The sequence below is a fragment of the Lepisosteus oculatus genome, chromosome 6 (assembly GCF_040954835.1).
Source record: "Lepisosteus oculatus isolate fLepOcu1 chromosome 6, fLepOcu1.hap2, whole genome shotgun sequence".
NCBI lineage: Eukaryota > Metazoa > Chordata > Actinopteri > Semionotiformes > Lepisosteidae > Lepisosteus > Lepisosteus oculatus.
In genome coordinates this window covers 721,778-740,977 of record NC_090701.1, presented here as the reverse complement: position 1 = coordinate 740,977, position 19,200 = coordinate 721,778, and the positions used below count along the sequence as shown (strand labels likewise).

General features: G+C 45.6%; 1 protein-coding gene across 2 annotated transcripts; it reads right to left on the bottom strand.

Moving 5' to 3' along the window:
• Positions 1 to 217: 217 nt before the first annotated feature.
• Positions 218 to 18,153, bottom strand: marchf6 (membrane-associated ring finger (C3HC4) 6). Of its 2 annotated transcripts, none has more exons than XM_006634596.3 (26): positions 17,838 to 18,153; positions 14,936 to 15,035; positions 14,237 to 14,310; positions 13,029 to 13,172; positions 12,867 to 12,939; positions 11,892 to 12,060; positions 10,898 to 11,090; positions 10,033 to 10,094; positions 9,661 to 9,693; positions 9,307 to 9,358; positions 8,690 to 8,748; positions 8,342 to 8,422; positions 7,580 to 7,648; positions 7,198 to 7,272; positions 6,908 to 7,042; positions 6,209 to 6,328; positions 6,007 to 6,107; positions 5,516 to 5,653; positions 4,735 to 4,939; positions 4,574 to 4,643; positions 4,179 to 4,360; positions 3,595 to 3,729; positions 2,643 to 2,732; positions 1,695 to 1,827; positions 974 to 1,109; positions 218 to 587 (listed from the first exon to the last, which is right to left on the bottom strand). In XM_006634596.3, the coding sequence occupies exons 1-26, from the start codon at positions 17,854 to 17,856 to the stop codon at positions 500 to 502; spliced, it is 2,736 nt and encodes a 911-aa protein (XP_006634659.1). In that variant the 5' UTR covers positions 17,857 to 18,153; the 3' UTR covers positions 218 to 499. The 2 variants fall into 2 exon arrangements, with proteins under 2 accessions (XP_006634659.1, XP_015210461.1); XM_015354975.2 differs by having other exon boundaries at positions 14,936 to 15,032.
• Between the last annotated feature and the right edge of the window lie 1,047 nt (positions 18,154 to 19,200).

Here is a 19,200-nt window from a genome sequence, read left to right as displayed (position 1 = left end):
TCCCTAACAATGCACAAACCAAAAAAAAAAAAAACACACCCAGTCCTAGATAAAGTCAGACATTTGAACTCAGTATTCTATGATCTTTTTTCAGTAATTCACCTGAATTCATTACTGAAAAATAATTTAATTAGCTAAACCCAAGGTGGAAAAGCCCTTCTTCCTCCGCTGATAGTGGCACAGTGTGTTTTAGACTTATAAACAGGAGTCCACAAAATAAAGTGACAACTAGATTTAATAAATTAATATATTTTTAAGATGTACAATGCACATTCTTTTAATCCAAGTTCACGTTTAGGGTCGTTTGGTTTTCAACTATTTACACATGTACAGTTCTCAGGCAGCGCTTACAAGCAGGGCAGTAGCAGATGGGGAACGGGAGAGCCTGAAAATGTGGATGTGAAGCAACAGAAAGGTCGTGACAGAACAGGGGGAGCTGACTGAGCACTGTGCCGGAGGGTCCGAGCGTCCGGAGGGCAGCGGTCAGGCAGAGTGGCCTTTATTCTTGAGGGGAGCTGGCTGGCGGAGTGGAGCTGGACTTCCCTCCCTTGCGCTCATAGTTTACTAGCCTCTGACCAACAAGGTACCTGGAAACACACAGCCGCTCGAAGTTAATACAAACAGGGTTTTTACATTGAAGCGCTGTTCACCCTACGATTCAGACTGTGGTAAGACTTATGGAGGAACACAGCCACTGAACTTTGTGAAGACGTTCCAGCTCATGTTGCAGGAGCATCTGATTCCTGTCCTGAAATTTCTTCAGAAACTCTCACACACTGGAAAACTCGAGAAGGATTGCTTTGAACTCCTGGTGGAATGTACTTGGAAGGTCCTTGGCATTTTGTAGCAAGTGAAGCTTTTAGAGAAACCCTAACAAAAGCGAACAGGCTACCTCCATGGCCTGCCGACACTGAATCATTTCGAAAGGTTAGCCTAGGGAACTCTCCATTAACACTGAATTCATGGGACTTACTTGTCGTTCTTAATGTGCTCGTAAAGGCGCTTGAATTGGCGGATCTGGAAGGACAGGATTCCCATGAGCATCACCACCATCAGAAGGAAAGGATAGATCCGACGCTGCACCAGGTTCTGCATTTCAACAGTGACCCCTACAGGGCAACAGCGGAATGAAGAACACTTAATCCACATCCAGGCATTAAGACTCCACTCTGAATGGTTAAGCTAAGTAGAGATCTAATTTTAATTCAATGACACCTATGCTGCGTACACATGGACTGTACAAGTGTGATATCTTTCAGAAAAAAGTCTTTGTACTTCAGCAAGATGATTTTTCAGAAGCCAAATAGGAATTGACCTAAAAAAAGCCACATATTTAATAAGCCTTTGGAAACACATTCTCTTTATCCATTAACCTGAAAGACTGACAACGGTTGAAGAATAACCTGCTTCAAGAATTAAATTTGATCGCTTATGAATAAAAAATAAAATTAGCCACTAGAAGAAATTCCCTGGTTTTTAGTTTTAGAACAAGTCAACACTTGCTTTCAGCACTATGAATGAACAATGGGATACGAATATGTACAGCCGAGCTACATTTCTACACTGACTACCACTAACATACATAAAATGAAAATAACCGACGCAGATCTCCAAAAAATAAAGGCATCTTTGACAAAAAGGTCAGTGTTTATGCACACTGTAAGAATATTAAACAGGCTGAACAAAGTACTTACCTATTAAAGGAACAACACCAGCAGCAATGACATAGGGCACACAGAGGGACAGGAGCAAGACAGAAATAACTGGAGCTGCCAGCTTGCGGATTATAAAATGAAGGTCAATGTTGCGGATTCCGTTCGCATAAACCTAAACCAGAAAATTGTTAAAAGATAAATTTAAATAAAATTCCAGTCTCAAGAGCTGAAGAGTCTCAAGACCTCTAGAGGTCTTATTTTCATCTGACATTGGCTTAACATTTAAGAAGGAGTTCCTGTTGAATTCATTCTGAAATGCAATCTGTGGGTTTACAGGAACAGACTTTCCTCAAAGCCTAAGGCTGGCCTTAGAAAACAATGACAAGAAACAGGGTAGAAAACACAAATAAGAAACATGAGAATAATCATCACACAAACACAATAATATACAAGGTTTATAATAAGCTAAATCCCAAAGGATTATAGTCGATATTAAAGGGATTTTAAAGGAAGACAGAGAGAAGCAGATTTCAGATGTTTGCAACAGGCAGGTTCAGCCAGAACGAGAGCCTAGAACCTGAAAAGGAAGAGAGGTACTGAAGGGGGAGGGGTCCAGGGTCAAAGAGGAGGAAGTCAGGTGTGTTGTAGGAAGAGACACCGAGAGGCAGTGAGATACATGAGTGCCGAAGGAAGAAAAAAAAGAGGAAAACCGAAGCATCAGTGGTGGAGAAGAGGTAGAGAGAAAAGATCAAGGTGTGGAAAGAAAAAAGGAACGAAATTATTTCAAATAAACAACTGAGCATAAAAATGACAAATGAGCCATTCAGCCCATCTCATTTGGTTTCAGATTATTACATGCTAACAGGAATGGTTTAGTAACTGTAGTACATTTTCATTTTAATATCTTATCTTAAATATCTACATTAACATATCCACACATCCTCACATTATCTGAAAGAGATGAAAAGGAAAGTCTCCCATACCAACCTGCTCAATCACGGTCTTCAGCCACCACTGGGGACCCATCAGCGTTATGGCAGCTATGATTTTGGCATGAAGAACTCCAAGAGCCCAGTCCTGGATTGCATGACAATTTCAAAAGAACACCTTCAATAACCAGCTACAGAAAGTCACACACTAAAAAGATAAATTAACATGTATGAACCGTGAATTTGACTGTTGTTTTAAAATCCAAATTTCAATTAGTAACTGACACATAAGCAAATGACATTTAGCCTTTACTCTCAACATGCAAAACTTAAGCAAGAGGACTCAAAAGACAGTTAAATTTAAAAAGCACACTTCAGAGAGCATAGCCTGTATTCAAAAAGCTTTTTCTACAACTACAGAGTGAGTCATTTATTCTCAAGGCATCAGATGTGCACATAATTCATGAAGTTCATAAAGAACAGCTTATGTATGCACATCACCTATATAAAGTAAACCACACATGCTATGAACAAATGTATTTCAGCTTTCATTTATCTTATGCCATAGAAAAAAAGTGTTGCAATACTGAATGCTTAATAAATGCTTCATAAATACAGGGAGAAGTATCACAATTTAGTTTAATTTCTTTAAATAGAGACATTTGTCATTCAATAAGGATACAGTAGAAGGCATGAAAAAGGGCAGTTCAATGCCTGATGAAATATCCTTCCTGTAAAGTTCTTCTACTAATAATATCTAAAAATGAGCATGTGTTCTTAGGAGCAGTATTGTCTGCGGAAGTCAGGATTTGCCTAAACTGAGAAATGAAACTTAACAGCTTCAACAGGAAGGGCGGATGAACCAGAGGAGCCGGTGCCCTACTGAGAACGCTTAGGCCATGGGGCAGAGACAGCTGCACCCCGCCAAGGGCTCAAGATTGCCTTCTGAGAACGGACTCCTCTCCCAGAGGAGCAGCTGGCGTCCGATCGGCCTGAAATTCAATACAAACCTGCCAGGGGTAGAAGAGAGGTGTCTGATCGAGAGGCACCCTGAGAGGAGCCACGATGACCAGCTCGAACAACAGGCCCAGCAGCAGGGGGATGACTCCGGCCAGAAGAACAGCCACAATCACCGTCTTCATGATCTGTTGAGACCAGCACTGCCTTAGCCACTGCAGCCCACAGAGGCTGAACGGTAAAACGAGTCCCAAGACAAGCAGGACCTGCGTGGAAACGCCTTTGAAAGAACTCCCACTCCTACAGAGACTGTTTTTTTTTCATTAATCCCCAAATACAGTGCCTCCTGTTAGGCTCAGAAGAGGTACAGCAGTACTTTGAAGCAAGTTACTGAAGTGCGAACCTGTGGATCATGTGTTGAGGATGGAGGAGACTGATCCACAGAAAAGTACAGTGGACAATAAAGTGATGTTTTATGAGCCACGCCCATTGAAGACACTGTTGTCTGTGATTTACAGATAGTGTTCAGTTTTATGTTAACAGAGGTCATTGATTCCCCCCGATGAAGCCTGACGATGGTCAGGTCACGCTGCTGTTGAGCGGCTGGAGGGTGCAGCGGGAGAAACGGCGGCCTTACCATGAGAGACCACTCCTGCACCTTCAGCAGTATGACCCGCCGGCCCTGGGGCATCCAGGCCAGGAGCACCGTGATGGCGCGGATGGACAGCCAGCACACGTACAGGCCGCAAGCTGCGGTGTACAGCTCGTGGATCTTCGTGCTGCCTGTCCAGAAGGACATCAACCAGCGGCCGGTGAACACTGTCAAAGGAAAGGTTACGCGATCAGGCACATCAACAGCCTGTTTTGGTCTGCGAAATAAAAATGACTATTCTGGAGGTACACATCTCAAAACACCCCAAAGAGAAAGCAAACCATCCTAGTGCATGGGAATCCACATCGCCACAGACTTCCTTCACTCGTACTTCCGAGATGAGTGCTGATGGCGGTCAGCCGGGCGCGAGGGCTACTTACCTGGCAACGTGAGGCAAATAAGGCTGGCCACCAGCAGGGTCGCGCACATGAAGACGACTAGCAGCATGATCTGGAAAAGACACCACAGCGTGTTCACGCAGGGAGACGCCTGCGAGCGGCGAGACCCCCGCAGCCCTGTGCAGGGAGGCGGAGACACGTACCCGGAAGGGGAACCGCAGAGGCCTGCGGTAGGGCTGAAAGCCCACAGGGCCGCCCTGCTGCAGAATGGCCTGGTGGGCGGCGTGGAGCCCCTCGCCCACCACAGGGATGGCGTTGTTATTGCGAGCTTGCTGGTTGTTGTTGGCCTGCGGGTTGGCGTTGTTGTCGTTTTCCTCCTGGTCTCCCAGCAGGTAAGAGTGAAGGTCTCTGTGGGACAAACAGCCGGCTTTAGAGTTTCGAGAGACGGCCGGGAAATAACACGCATAAAGACCCGCTACTCCTGTGATCCTGAATTCGCAGGAACCTATGGTACTCTCTTACACTATTTTATCCACATGATACTGAAACAGTAAGAGCTATGAAAAACACCTCTCGAACTTTAGCAGAGTGCGAAGGGAGAGACAAGTCTTGACATACTACTGCAACGCATGATTTTGTATAGAGCTTATTCAGGACGGGACTAAGCAGCCTTCGTCTCACCACCCTGTCCATTTCATGCCCAGCTACAGTTCGCAAATAGGTTTATTAATAGACCATTAGTATTCAACTATTGTTAAGGCAGCTTTTTTATCCAGCTTTCTTTTCCTCCAACTTTTACATTTTAGATTTAACCACTTGTTGTTAACTCTAGATCTGAAAGAGGAGCCGTGCCCTCGGTACAGAGGGGGGAGAGAGATCAGCCAGCACTGCAGCCGGGATGCTACAGGTCTGACTGTGTCGGCCGGTGGCGCAGGTGGCGGTTTGATCGGCCGGCGAGACTCGAGCGGCAGCGGCCGCACTCACAGCAGGTAGCCGGCGGTGACAGTCCAGGCCCGCACCAGCCCCTTCAGCCACTGGCGGGTGTGTCCCTGTTCCAGGAGAGCCGGGAGCACCACCTGCAGCAGGAGCAGCTCCAGGGACAGCTCGCTCACCGGGGCGTCGCTGGGAAAGGCAGGCAGCACAAGTCGTCACTCACACAAACACGACATTGACCGGGGGCCTCTACTGTGCCACAGCTGGAACATCTGAAGCTGGAAGCCCATCACCAACACCGCGCACACCGCAAGGTAATGAAAACTGAACTACTCGACACCGGAAATAAAGTGTGCACCTACAGAACGGGAAAACAAACGTCAGTGTGAATACTGTGTGGGTTATGCTGGAATGGCAGTACATACTCTTTTACACAATCAGAAGTCTACGCTGACGAATGAGAAAAGGCCCCTAACTAACTAAGGACTGGAAAGGACCCGCTCACTGGGCAAGGTGCTCCTCGGATATTTAAAGGGATTTACCTGTACAGCATGACGTTGTAAGGAAGGAAGTTTGGTAAAATGTGCTTGATTATCCGAATAGGAAGCCATAGCATGAGGAGAACAATGGACCCAAAGACAACCTGCAGGAAGCAGGGAAAAAGGAAAATCAGTCCTTTGACATTTTGAGAAAGAGGAAAATGGTGAAAAGATGCAATAACAGTAAAAACACTTCACAACTTACCACTGATAAAATAAATCTTCTGAGATGTCTGTATATCGGCAGATGAATCATTTCTTGGACAGGATTAAAATCAGGATCATTCAGATTTCTCAGAAACCACAAAACACCAGGCCTCAGAACCTACAACACAGTCAAGCAAATACAACACACAACAAAAACGGTTATGCTATGTAAAATACAGACAACCAATTTAACTTATGAAGTCCATGAGACATCGCTCCGTCCATTTTCAAACATCTTTTTCCGACGCAAGGCTGTGGTGGACCTGGAGCCAGAGCCCATCCAGGCAAGCAATAGGTGCAAGACAGGCTGCACCCTAGATGGGACACCATAAGCATAAGATATTATAATATATAAAATACTTATTCCCAAAGGAACTTGCAAGACTGCTTGGGCCTTTCAAGACTGTACCATAGACAACGGTTCCGAAAAAAGTAATCATATTTAAATTAAAATGGAAATAGCCTTCCCAATACTGCCCAGTGGAATGCATTTAAGAGGTTTGCATTAAGAGGAGCCTGCGAGTCACTTTTCAGTAGTAAATGGCAAGAAATGGCTGCCACTAAAATGAAACCGCACCAAACAGTGGGCTGGACAGGCCTCCTCTTGACTGTAACCTTTCCTGGGCTCCCGTACTCCTACGATTCAATTCCAACCTGCTCCAACGGGAGAGGAGCAGGAAAGGCACGGCTGGCTCACCTCCCGCAGTAAGAGGATGAAAGAGGCGAAGTAGAACACGTAGACCATTCCCACCAGCCAGTGCAAGAACATGGTGGTGCCTGGAGCGGACTGGAAACTCAGCTCACGGTCCTTCAGAGAAGCATCAAACATTTCCTGGAAGGGAAGGCAACAGGAAGACCAGGTCTTTCTCACAAGCTCTTTTTTTATCTTTCAATACGCATTTGTGTTTCAAGACATGTAAACCACTGACGACACATCTCACTTCGGGCTTCACTTGCAGAAATAAGCTCATCGATACTTTTACTCACCAACGAGCAGATGTCAAGCCACCATCCGCAGATGAGTGGAAACACACCGATCTCCACAACCACCAGCAAAGACACCTGCAACACCAACCATAATCACACATCGTTTCTATACCAATATTTCATTTTCCTAAGAAGAGTTTCCTTTTTATATTTCTGGTTGCTTCTCAACAGTTTAGCATTGCAACACATGGACTGGGTGGTCTAAAACATCCCCCAAAACCTTTGCACTATAATTTTTTTTGTCGAAAGCCATTTTATTTTTCTATCCATTTCACTGTTGCTTGGTTTATATAGCAAGTAATGATCAGAGCTCATTTGGTACGTCAACTAGGTCTTTCCAGGGCTAACAAAATTACAAAACATGGCGACTGATTCAAGTTACCTTCACGACGATGTAGCAGACCCCTAACAAACGCCGCGATCTCTGGAATTTCACCAGCGCTGCTAAACCCTGAGTCTGCTGGTTAAGGAACAGGGAATCGGGCACAGTTATGCTCCACTGCCTAGGGCTGCACTGCCCTCACCACCGGTGGGCCGAAAATGTCCGTCAGAGAACTGCAGACAAGGAGGCCCATGCAGACGCACGAAAAGAAAAGCCGTCAAGTGTTCAGCTGGCGCTGCCCGGTGATAAGCCGATGCTCATTATCGAGAATAACCTCGTGTGTCTGTTCGTGGGTACAAACAGGTGCCTTTCATAAGGGAGGGCTGAAACAAACCATGGGGCAGAGAGGGATTCAACCCCGGTCTGTCTGCCTACCATCATGACGGGTCTGATGATCACGCTCCAGAAGGTATCGGGTTAGCTTGCAAGATGGGAAAGATAAGCTTTTGCAGACGGAACCTGATCCATTCACTGAACTTCACAGCCTGTGAAGCCTGTTGCTATTGGGCCAGACATTTTCAACCCCCGCAATCTTGCCGATACACCTTTTCTGGCAAGAAACCGATAAACTGATATGAAGGAAGCTGGATTTCACTTCTGCCAGACACCTAAGATTTTGAAAAGCTAGTGAACTCTGCAAAGAGATGGGAGAGGCATTCTGTCACGTTGGCCTGCAGGTTTTGTGCACTTAATTGAGCTGGAAACATCTATCCGTCTGAAAAGTGTAGAGAGATTAAAGAGGAAACCCAGATGAAAGGATACATGACACACAATCAACGTAACAGCCAGGAGGACGTAGCCAACAATCGTTGTGATCAGCCCTTCGAAGTGTGAGGCTTGAACCTAGACGAGAAAATAAAAAACATCTTTACCTCCTGAGTCTTCTTTAAGTACATTACAGAGTACTTTAAGTACAACTCTTTCAGCCCTGTGAACTGAACATCTGGGGAACATTTCTGTCTCCAAAGAATCTGAATGTAATGTAAACAATGCGGACAGGCAATCTAATGTGTCATCTGGATGCTACTAAAGGGAAATAAAGGGATCTTAGACAAAGCTGGATGCTTCATATACAAAAAGGAACTTATTGAGAAAAACACCATCACTTACATAGTCTTCAAAACCCAGTCCGACAACAGAGAAGTGCCCAATGTGGTAAGGGCAGAAGGCTGAAAGAACAAGAGGTGTTAACACAGCCGTCAGAGCACACAAATACTCACAGCTGATCTTTCACAGTGTATGCAATAACTGGCCTGTGGTCTAGTATAATACGCAGGTACACAAAGAACAAAACTGTGGAACTGCATTGAGGTGTAATTAAAACTGAGAAGAGGGGGCACGTTTCTACACATAGTGGTTTTGGGGTCTGCCACATTGTTAAAACCGATAACCTGGCTCCTTTCAAGAAATGGCTGGATAGGATCTTTGGTTAGAATTTTTCCAACAATTCCTCACTCAGTGGTTTTAAAATAAAGTCATGTTTTTTTGTGGTTACCTGAACTCACGAACTGAAAATGGATGTATGAAGGTGGATTGATCATATTATCATTATGGATAAGATGGGTTCATGCACTACTATCAGCAGTTTAATCTTTCATCTTCATTGAAATTTAATCCATAACAAAATGATATGCTCACATTAAGGGAGAAAGCACCATCTGGATACTATTTAAAAGAATGACATGAAATTATTTTTGTAAAGAGTAATTAAAAGTTCAGAAACATACCAAAAACAAGGATGAAGAGTGTATTTAGTGACACTACCCAGAAAACATGTTCCTAAGAAAAAGACATGATTAAAGTTAACCACTGCACCATATATCACATCAAAAATAGTCAATTTTAAGTTAATAGTTTAACCCATCTGAGATTTTCATAGCTGTTTAACATTTTATGCATTTCTACATTTCAAAGTATTAATAATAAGGTTCTTATTACTATTTAATGTCTACAGTGTTAAATAGCACATAACAGCAATTGTTATAAGTTATGAACAGTTTGTATAAGCTCCTGAGGTTTGTCAGTGTCAAAATATCTGTTCAGAGGCCATTTATTCAACGTGATGAAGCACAATTACATACCAGGAAAACCAAGGAGCCATCTAGTCCGAGCATCTGGGAAAAAACAATACACTCGTCAAGTCAATGTGCTAAAGCACAGAATCGCACTGGGAAAGAGCAGGAGTAAACAACGAACTGTAACAACCGGCAATTTCACCACCAGATTAATTATGTCCTCAAACTAATGAGGCAACAGCGGACTAAATCAGTTTTCCTTCAGCGTCTAACTGAAAGCGCCCGTGAATAAAGCAGCAGGCTGATGGCCGAAAACAAATTTATTATGACTACACAAGCACAGCAAATGACATTGCGATGACCAAATGTCACATATTTAAGCTAATATTGATCACTTCAGCCTTTACAAACTGCGAAAAGAGTAAGTCGGAGACTTACGCGTTCCCATGTGAGCTCTTCCGCAGCCCGATCCCATTCCAGGGCGTTCCAGTTCATGTCATCTGGTGGGACAAGTTCAGCAAGCTGCTGTAACTGCTGCCCGTTTTCAGTTCAGTTCTGTTCAGTTATTCCAATGGAAGCCCTCTTGAAACTAGTTTTCTTCTGAACTTGAACGACCTTTTTTTTTTTAAAGATCAGCAAGTGTTTCTCTCTGGTAATCACGACCTAATTGCTTTTCTCTCTGCTGTACCAGAAAAACTACCAACTTATTTACTATCATTATCTCAGAATGTTCTTCCAAGTCTAACAATGTCCTAGAGCAGTGGTTCTCAAACTATGGTACGCGTACCACTCGTGGAGCTGGAGCTGCTGTGGACTAGGGCAGCTCTCTCTCTCCCCTGGGCTGTGTCACTGGAGACCCTACTGACAGTACCTGGAGCTGCTGTGGACTAGGGCAGCTCTCTCTCCCCTGGGCTGTGTCACTGGAGACCCTACTGACAGTACCTGGAGCTGCTGTGGACTAGGGCAGCTCTCTCTCCCCTGGGCTGTGACACTGGAGACACTACAGGCTGACAGCACCTGGAGCTGCTGTGGACTAGGGTAGCACTCTCTCTCCCCTGGGCTGTGTCACTGGAGACCCTACTGACAGTACCTGCAGCTGCTGTGGACTAGGGCAGCTCTCTCTCCCCTGGGCTGTGTCACTGGAGACCCTACTGACAGTACCTGGAGCTGCTGTGGACTAGGGCAGCTCTCTCTCCCCTGGGCTGTGTCACTGGAGACCCTACTGACAGTACCTGCAGCTGCTGTGGACTAGGGCAGCTCTCTCTCCCCTGGGCTGTGTCACTGGAGACCCTACTGACAGTACCTGGAGCTCCATTGTTTGCATCGGCAGCGTCTTCGGCAGCAGCATCCTCCTCATCCTCGTTGTCCACCTCCATGTCCTCGGCGGGCTCGCCCTGCACGCCCGGCACCTCGGCCACCGCAGCGTTCTCGGCGGGCAGGTTGGCCGGCGCCGGCACTGGCGCGTTCTCAGCAGCCCCGTTCCCAGCCCCTGGGACCTGGACACGACACAAAAGCCAGGACGCCGCCACTGAGCTGGGAACGTGAGGAGGCAGGGCAGGTCTGCATCCCCGGGACGAGCGGCATCTCGCCACGTGTGCCGAGTCAACCCTCAGCGTCACGGACACGTGCTAGGAGCCCACCAAAGAGGAAACTGCCCCTCGGCAGCAGTTACCAGGGGCAGGGAACCTGAGCTCCAACATGTCCCGCCCCTGCTGCTAGGGGATGTGGCTGTCCTGGCTGAGGACGATGATCCTGCAATCCCGACTCATCTGATGGCTGCTGGGGCTAGTCACTCCTGTTTCGCACCTGCGCCTCACACGCAGAGCTCGGCACTGGAATAGCCCAGGACCCGAACAAGGAAGTCATGAATTGCTTGTGTGGAAATGAACGTCATGCTAAGGTACCAAGCGCAAAGAGCTATAGTGAACAGAACATCTTAAATTCCCACTCAGCTTGTACGTACAGTGACCGGACCATCACTTGAACTATGAATCCTGAATTAAAAGACCAAAGATTCAAACAACCTGCACATCTTATTATATGATGCCCTGTGTGATATATTCCAAGACAAGCGATTTGGAGGGCTATTAGATCTGGCAAGCTCATCCCAACTCCACTGTCTCAGTTTCCCTGTTAATAACCATCTTAACCGGAGTGGTTTCACAGCTGGTCCCAGTCCCTAAGCTGCGGGTGATTTAAAGAGAGGATGACACCTGTGGGCTGGTCTAGAATGAGACTCCAATGTTCAGGTGTCCTGGTCTCTCTGACACTGGTTCCTGCAGCTGTCTGTACTGTACCTCATTAGGCTGCCCCACCCCATTGGGAGGCTGCTGCTGATTCTGCTCCAGCCACTGAGGGGCGCCACCGTGGACAATCTGCTCTCGGAGCCACACCAAGCTGATGAACGCACAGAGGGTACACGTCACCACGAAGCAGCCTTGCAAACAGTCCGCCAGCAAGTTTTCCCTGAAATACAGGAAGAAAATCCAGTGCTTAGTTAAGTGTTATATACTGCATATTCCTAAAGAAATGCTAAGACTTCTTAAAAAAATAACTTCACTCAGTGTGGTGCCAGCCAGGGCAAGGCTGTGATTAGTGGGCCAAAGGTTTCTTCAGGTCCAGCCAGACAGCGACCCCTGCAGGGCACCAGCAGGACTGCAGTGACCTGACTGAAGGACACAGCACTGAACTGCCAGCCACTTGTTAAGAAAATGAGCGACTCAGTGTGGAGCCTGCCTGCACTTCTACTATCTCCTCCTGCGACACAGAGAGAACAAGCTGTCCTGCTCTGTGGCTGCGGCACTCCCCTGCTGACAGAAATGCAACTTTAAGAAAAAGCTGCATGTGGTCTCAGTCTTGTTATGCGCTGCCTTGTGTGAGTGCGAGTATCTTCTCTTCTGTGAGCTTCATCTGGAATAAATTCCTCTGTGCATTTCCTGAATTATCCTCCTAGTTATGGATGAAAAGTGTTCCAACGATTTGAAAAGCAAGCCCACACTAGGAATTAAGGTGCGTTGCATAACACAATTGTTCCATACTTTTATGCAATGCTTTTGACTTCAATTACAGTTCTATTATTAAAATACTGTAGATTATACTGTAATAACATTGCAGTAGTGTTCAGGTTTTGTTATTACAGAATTGTAGCCATAATGATCGAAACACCTTATAAACCATGTAAGGTTGTGTGGAAGGTAACCCAAGCATAAGTCTGGGAGCACCTGTATAAGAACATTTTTGATTGAACAAATTAAGAAAAAGCCTAAACTCACGTGGATAACATATCCAGTGGCAGCGTCAGTAGTGAGCTCACAGAGCCGGTAAACAGACACTTGTAGATGCGACCTGAAAAAATAGCAGAAGCAACAGGTGAATAAACACCTAATGGTTTTTATTAAAAGGTAAAACTTTTAAATAGCTTTGTGGTCACTTACATGCTGTGAGGGGAACCACCCCCAGCCAGGCGAAGGCCACAAGTGTGTAATGAAACCAGTATCGTATTGCTGTGCCAATACTCGTCACCAGTCCGGCAAATATGTCCTGGATAGGGAGCCGTGAAGGCATATCTGGAGAATAAACTGCAGAGGAGGAGGAGAGAGCAGAGACATGAGCAGCCAGCTACTTGCAGGAATGGAAAAAAGACAAATGAGGCTCAGCAAAGCTCGAGACAGTAGGGCCTTTTCCACACACAAAAAGAACGAAATGCCACTCTTAAATGGCGGGTGTCCATCTGCTCTTAGGTCAGCAGATACCGACATCCTGTGATATTTTAAGACTAAAAAGTGTAGTGATATGTTCTGAAATAATTGCTGAAAAGTGGAAACAGGTGTAACAGAATTATTGAAAGTCGTGAACTTCCTTCTTGTATTATAGTGAGCCTAATTGTGAACTTCATTCTTGCACTACAGTGAGTCCAATTGTGAACTTCCTCCTTGCACTACAGTAAGCCCTAGCCATTTCTTCCCACTGCCCAAAACAGGCAGACAAACCCTCTAATATCTTTTTCAGAAACATTAATCTTATCATTGTGAAAGATATCCCAGCAAATAACTGTTTACCTTGATTTCCTTTATGCATTCATGTTTATACAGTAATATTGTCACAGAAACCAAACACATTGTATGGCATTGCATTGCCTCAACGACCCCTTCCGTCATAACTAGTTGAGCACTTTAAATCCTCTTCCCCCCTCAAGGCTTAGCTTAGGTCATTATAGAAGTTATTATTATCTCCCTGCATCTCCATCTGGACCAGCACCAGGGGATCACACACACACGGCAGCCCATTAACGTGATCTCAGTCACATAAGACCTACACATTCCAAACAGCCAGACATGGAGTTAGTCACTGAATTAGAAACAGCTGAAAGGAAAAACTTTTTTGAAGAAATGTCTGTGCAACCTAGGGAGCATCCGGAAGTGTTGTGCAAGGATGAAAACCTGGATCAGGCAGCTTAAGACAGGCAGGACAAAGTGACCGGATCTGCCACAACATTTCAAACTCACTCTGAAGATCCACTGCATGATCTCCAGGTCAAACGGAACATCTACCCACATCATGTGTTAGGTTCAACTTATAGTGTCAGATACAATGCTGTGATATCTGGATACATGATATGACAATACAAGATTAGGTCACTTACTTGGTGTGAAAGCAAATCTGTGCTTGCACAACTCGCAGTACTCTTTCCTGCTGTGTTTCAGCCATTGCACCAAGCTGCAAGACAAGCAATCCTGGTTAACTGCGATCTAGTGTGGAAAAGTGACCCACATGAAACTCCTTTGGCACAGACCCTTCCAGCACACTGCAGCCACCTAGCATGCCTTCTTCCAGAGGTGGCGTCTTTTGTAAAACTGGGCAGGAAAAAACAAGCTGGGAGACATGCCCCGTTTCAAACAGACTATTCTCCATAAGACACAGGTTTCAAAGCTCATCTCGGAAGGAGGCAACTCTGTTAAAGCAAGTTATATCTATTGCTCTCGGAGTATCCCGGTTTCTCATTAAGGCCTGTGCTTCCCTGTGGAGAAGAGTGCACAGAGCGGTCTAGTGTGCACAAGATCGCCCGGCAGGGCCTCTGTTACCGGACACGCAGAGAGCACAAAGGAAAAAAACAGACCCGCTTTTGTTCTACAATTCCCATGCGGCCCCCAGGTTCACCTCCCTGCAATCAATGTTTTAAAGCTTTAAACACAGCTACCGGGCAGCGAAACACCTAGATTGTGCAGCCTTTTAAAGGAAACAGCCATGGGCTTTTCCAAGTATTTTAATGTGCATATCTTATGACAAATTGCACAATCCAAAATCAGGAATCCCATCCCCAAACAAACGCAAAAGCACATACCATTCCTGGTGGATGAATTTAATGCTGCCAGTGCAAACGCAGGGGTGATAGAGTGGCTTGTCTGGGGTTCCTTCCGATCGGCAGACCCTGCATATATCTGCTGCAAAAGAAAGCAGAGAAGTTCATCGGCTCAGTCATAAGAACATAAGAAGCCATCTGGCACAATTAGCCTGTTAGGTAGAAGGTCCAGGTAGAAGAATGTAAGGAATTTGGCATCCTGCTGGAAAATCCTGTACTATTAACTCCTGCTTTTTAATCCTACACTCAGCTGTCTCATTCCGTATATGAGCGCGATCAGTGGCTTCCAGCAACAGTTAGCATTGTTTGTCCGCTCTGAGCGTTCTGGCAACGACTTTCACGTCTGAGCAGAACGTTCTGCAATCAAACTTTCCATCAAGCATTCACAGACAAGCAATGATTTCCTGGAAGTCTTAACTCGACTTACAAATCTTTTATTCTTTCAACAAACACAGACTGAGAGAAGGCTCAAAGCTGAAGGCTTTTGCAAGCCAACCCATTGGTGCTTGAAACCGTGGAATCAAGGCAGAATGGAAGCAGTGTACAGAGGAGATGCCCAGGGCGTCCACACACTCCATTTGTCTGCCCTCCTTCCCACAGGCTTCAGCTCAGCTTACCACCTCTGTGGCACTTTCACATGGGGCTTCAACAGGCCTGTTTTTAGGCAGTATGCCCAGTGTCGGTGTACACAAGCTACACAATTCACAGTCTGCAGTATGAATGATCCTTTTCAGAGATCTATTTAAGATCTTTCTGTCATGCTGTTGTGTTTATCAAAATAACCCATTTGCACCCCCCACACACATTACTGTTTCCACAGGATGAATGAGCTGGTGGTGAGATCTCTGCTGGTGACTGCAGTGTTTTGCTCTTCTTCACAACTGTGGACATCTCATACTTTATTTTTAACACAGAAGTCTGCCACTACTCATCTCTGGAAAACAAGCCAACAAAAACAAGGCAAGCTTTCCAGACAGTACAGTTCTGACTCCTGCCAGTTACTACGCAAACACAGCTTTACTGCAAACACGCTCATTTCATTTCCTCCAAACAAGCTCTGGAGTTAAGCCTCCAACTCAACACTTGGGGATCATCCAGTAATAACCTACAGTTTTCTAGGAGTTCTGCACACCAGCGGCATCAACATCAAGGGAAAGAAACACTCTGTACAATACACACACATGCATTAAATCTGCAATGGCCTAAGATTGATCCTAAATTTTTACAATCTGGTAAAACCTGGCTTGCATTCATTTATCACAATTCATGCATAATTACAATAGGGGGCTATGCAATTAGCTGACTTTAGTCTACTGTCAAAAGCTAGTGGGATGAAAGCAAGGACTTATTACTAAAACAGGACACACTGCAGAAACTCCCCTAGTTGCAATGAATAGTGAATAATGAACTGGCAGACTGACCGAGTCTTGCTCAGCAAGTACAATCTGGTGTCACAGACACCAGATCAACACTTTGTGTAATCTATTTTATATTAGTCTGCACTTTAATGCACTTTAACTACTATTAAAACAACTCTTTTTGTTAAATAAGTCTCTTCTATTTTGCTTCCCATCTTAAATTTATGCTCCTTTAACATTTTCAGTTATAAATCCATTTAAACGTTGACTCTAAAAATGAAATCGCAAAGCACTATAAACTTCAGAATTTGGACCAGCTATACAATCTAATGAAGAAAAGAGTCCAGCTGGCAGATAACACTGTTGTCGACCATCACAAATGCACATACACTAAAACTTGGAAGCTCAATACTATATAAGGCCTAAATCACCTTTTCACTTCATAAAACTCAGAAAGCATCCAAAACCAAACCAGCTTGAATCGTACATGTGCAGCCTTGTTTCACACGCAGAACGGCTAGTGAAGCAGCCTTGTTTCAAACACGGAGGCAGGACAAGAAGAGGGAGTGAAGTTTTTTATTGCCGATTCGCACTGCATTCTGGGGCCTGAACCCGACAGTCCCTCGAAGCTGCAAATTGCGAGGGGGGGGTCACAGGGCTCCATGGCGCTACAGCTCGCTTCCGACCGACACACAGTTGGCACGTCTCCTGTCTGCTCACGGTTCAGAGGAGTAAACACAGTCACCGGACAGTTCCTCCTTCTTTCAAGCTCCATGCGGCTCACAGCTACACCAGAACCATGGATCTGACCCAGTTCTCACCCTCCGGTACCAGCCGGCCCGGACTCGGCCCGGACAAGCAAAGGGTGAGACTGACGAGACCTGACCGGCAGCTGATTCGCTCAGCGAGAGCTGCTCGAACGCATCGATCACCCCAAAACAAGCACAAACCACAAACCACCCTTAAAGACTTGGATTTCTTTTGTGTGGAAACAAATATTACACTAGTTTAACCCGAAATACCTCTGGCCTGTGGACATTACGAGCCTGATGTCTTCGTACAATTTCGTACAGTCACCCTAAATCCCCCCCAAAAGCTAAAAATTCTGCGCATCAGATAAAATAAAGTGCGTCTCTTCATGGCCACTGAGCTGACTCGCGGGACGCTCGGCAGGTGACAAAACACCAATTTAAACTACAAAAGGCGTGAATCTAAATGCAAATATGAGTCGGCTGAACCCCGGAGGATTAGAGGTTACATAAGCATCGTTAGCGGGCAAGCGCAGGCTGAGTGCGGCCCGGAGCTCGCTAGCCTGTGCACACTGCTCAGGCGGGATCCTGCACATGAGCCTGCGGGAAGGTGAAACACGTCTCGCCAGGGGGTCCTGAGCGATGCGCCCACCGTGCCGCCCCGCACCGAGGACTGGCCCGGCCCGGCCCACCGCGACCCGGACCGCCGGCCCCCTGCGACTGTCCCGTTCCTGCTGTTGCGTTATACAGGGGCATGCTCCTGGCGTGTTACGCTACCTTCTTCGGCGGTGTCCATCTTGAGTGCGACGCGCTGCCCTCGGCTCCTCTTACAGCCGACACATCGACACCATCACCGAGCCTCGGCGGAAAACAAACATCAACCCGCTCCCCCCCCCTCCCCAGCAAAAAGGCACACAAGCGAACACAACCCACACTGCTTCTAAAACCCTGTTTTTGTCTGCGATCCCCCAGGGGAACTGGGGTACGAAGCTAATTCAGTCAGCCTAAAAAATAAATATCTGTATCCATCCCTCTCTCCATATCATTACGGAGAGTCTGCTGCACGACAGCTAGCGGGGTCTTTACGGCAGGAAGCGCTACGCAGGCGCACGACTTACGATCTCTGTTTGCGACTCCGCTCGGTTGCCATGGCAAAGGAAAACCGATGCTGTTGCAGATCCAGTATAACTACTAATACGACTTTATGTCCTGAAAGAGTCTTGGGTTTGGGAAAGTTACGGGTCCTGTTTCTGTTTTCCAAAATGTTCGGAATGATGGAAATTAATCACCTAAGGGCACAAATTCTGCCCTCCTTACTGTCCCCCAAGCCCGTCTACATTGTATGGGTGACAGGGCCTTCTCCTGTTATGCCCCCAAGCTCTGGAACTCTTTGCCCAAGGATATTAGAGAGTCACCTTCTCTAAACTCCTTCAAATCCAGACTCAAAACCTTCTTCTTCAGAAAAGCCTTTACTTAACTGGTTGCATTCTTCACCCCTCTGCTCTTCTTAATACCATCTTCCACGGTCTCCTCTATTGATGTATTGTTGTAATTATAATTGTGTCCTGTCTTGTGAAATTTTCTTATTTATTGTTGTAGTCTTCTTATTTATTGTTATTGTCATCCTGTAAAGCGCTTTGAGAAGCCACCTTTAAAGGCGCTATATAAAATAAAGTTTATCATTATTATTATTATTATTATTATTATTATTATTATTATTATTATTATTATTACCTGGTATGGTCGGTCGTACAATTATTGCAAACCTTTTTTTTGTCTGGTTGGAGTTTGGCGCTTATATTTATGTTAAGAGATGTCGAATTTGAAATATTTAAATGAATGTTTACTCCATGGGTTCAAATTTTATTGAATGTTCAAAACTATGTTAGGAAAGGAAAAAAAACAATTTTCGCAGTGGTCTTTAATCCGATTAGAAATGCAACAGGCGACATCTAGCGTCGAAGTATCCTTCATTTAGCATGAGGTTACAAACATAAAATAACAAAGGTTACAAACGAGGGGTCATTCGAGCACTCTAGCCTGTTTGATAATATCTTATTGATCCAGCTGTTGCTTGAAACGAAGCGGAGTGTCGTTTTCAATACCAGGGCTGGTTAGCCTGCTCCCCACTCCCCCCACT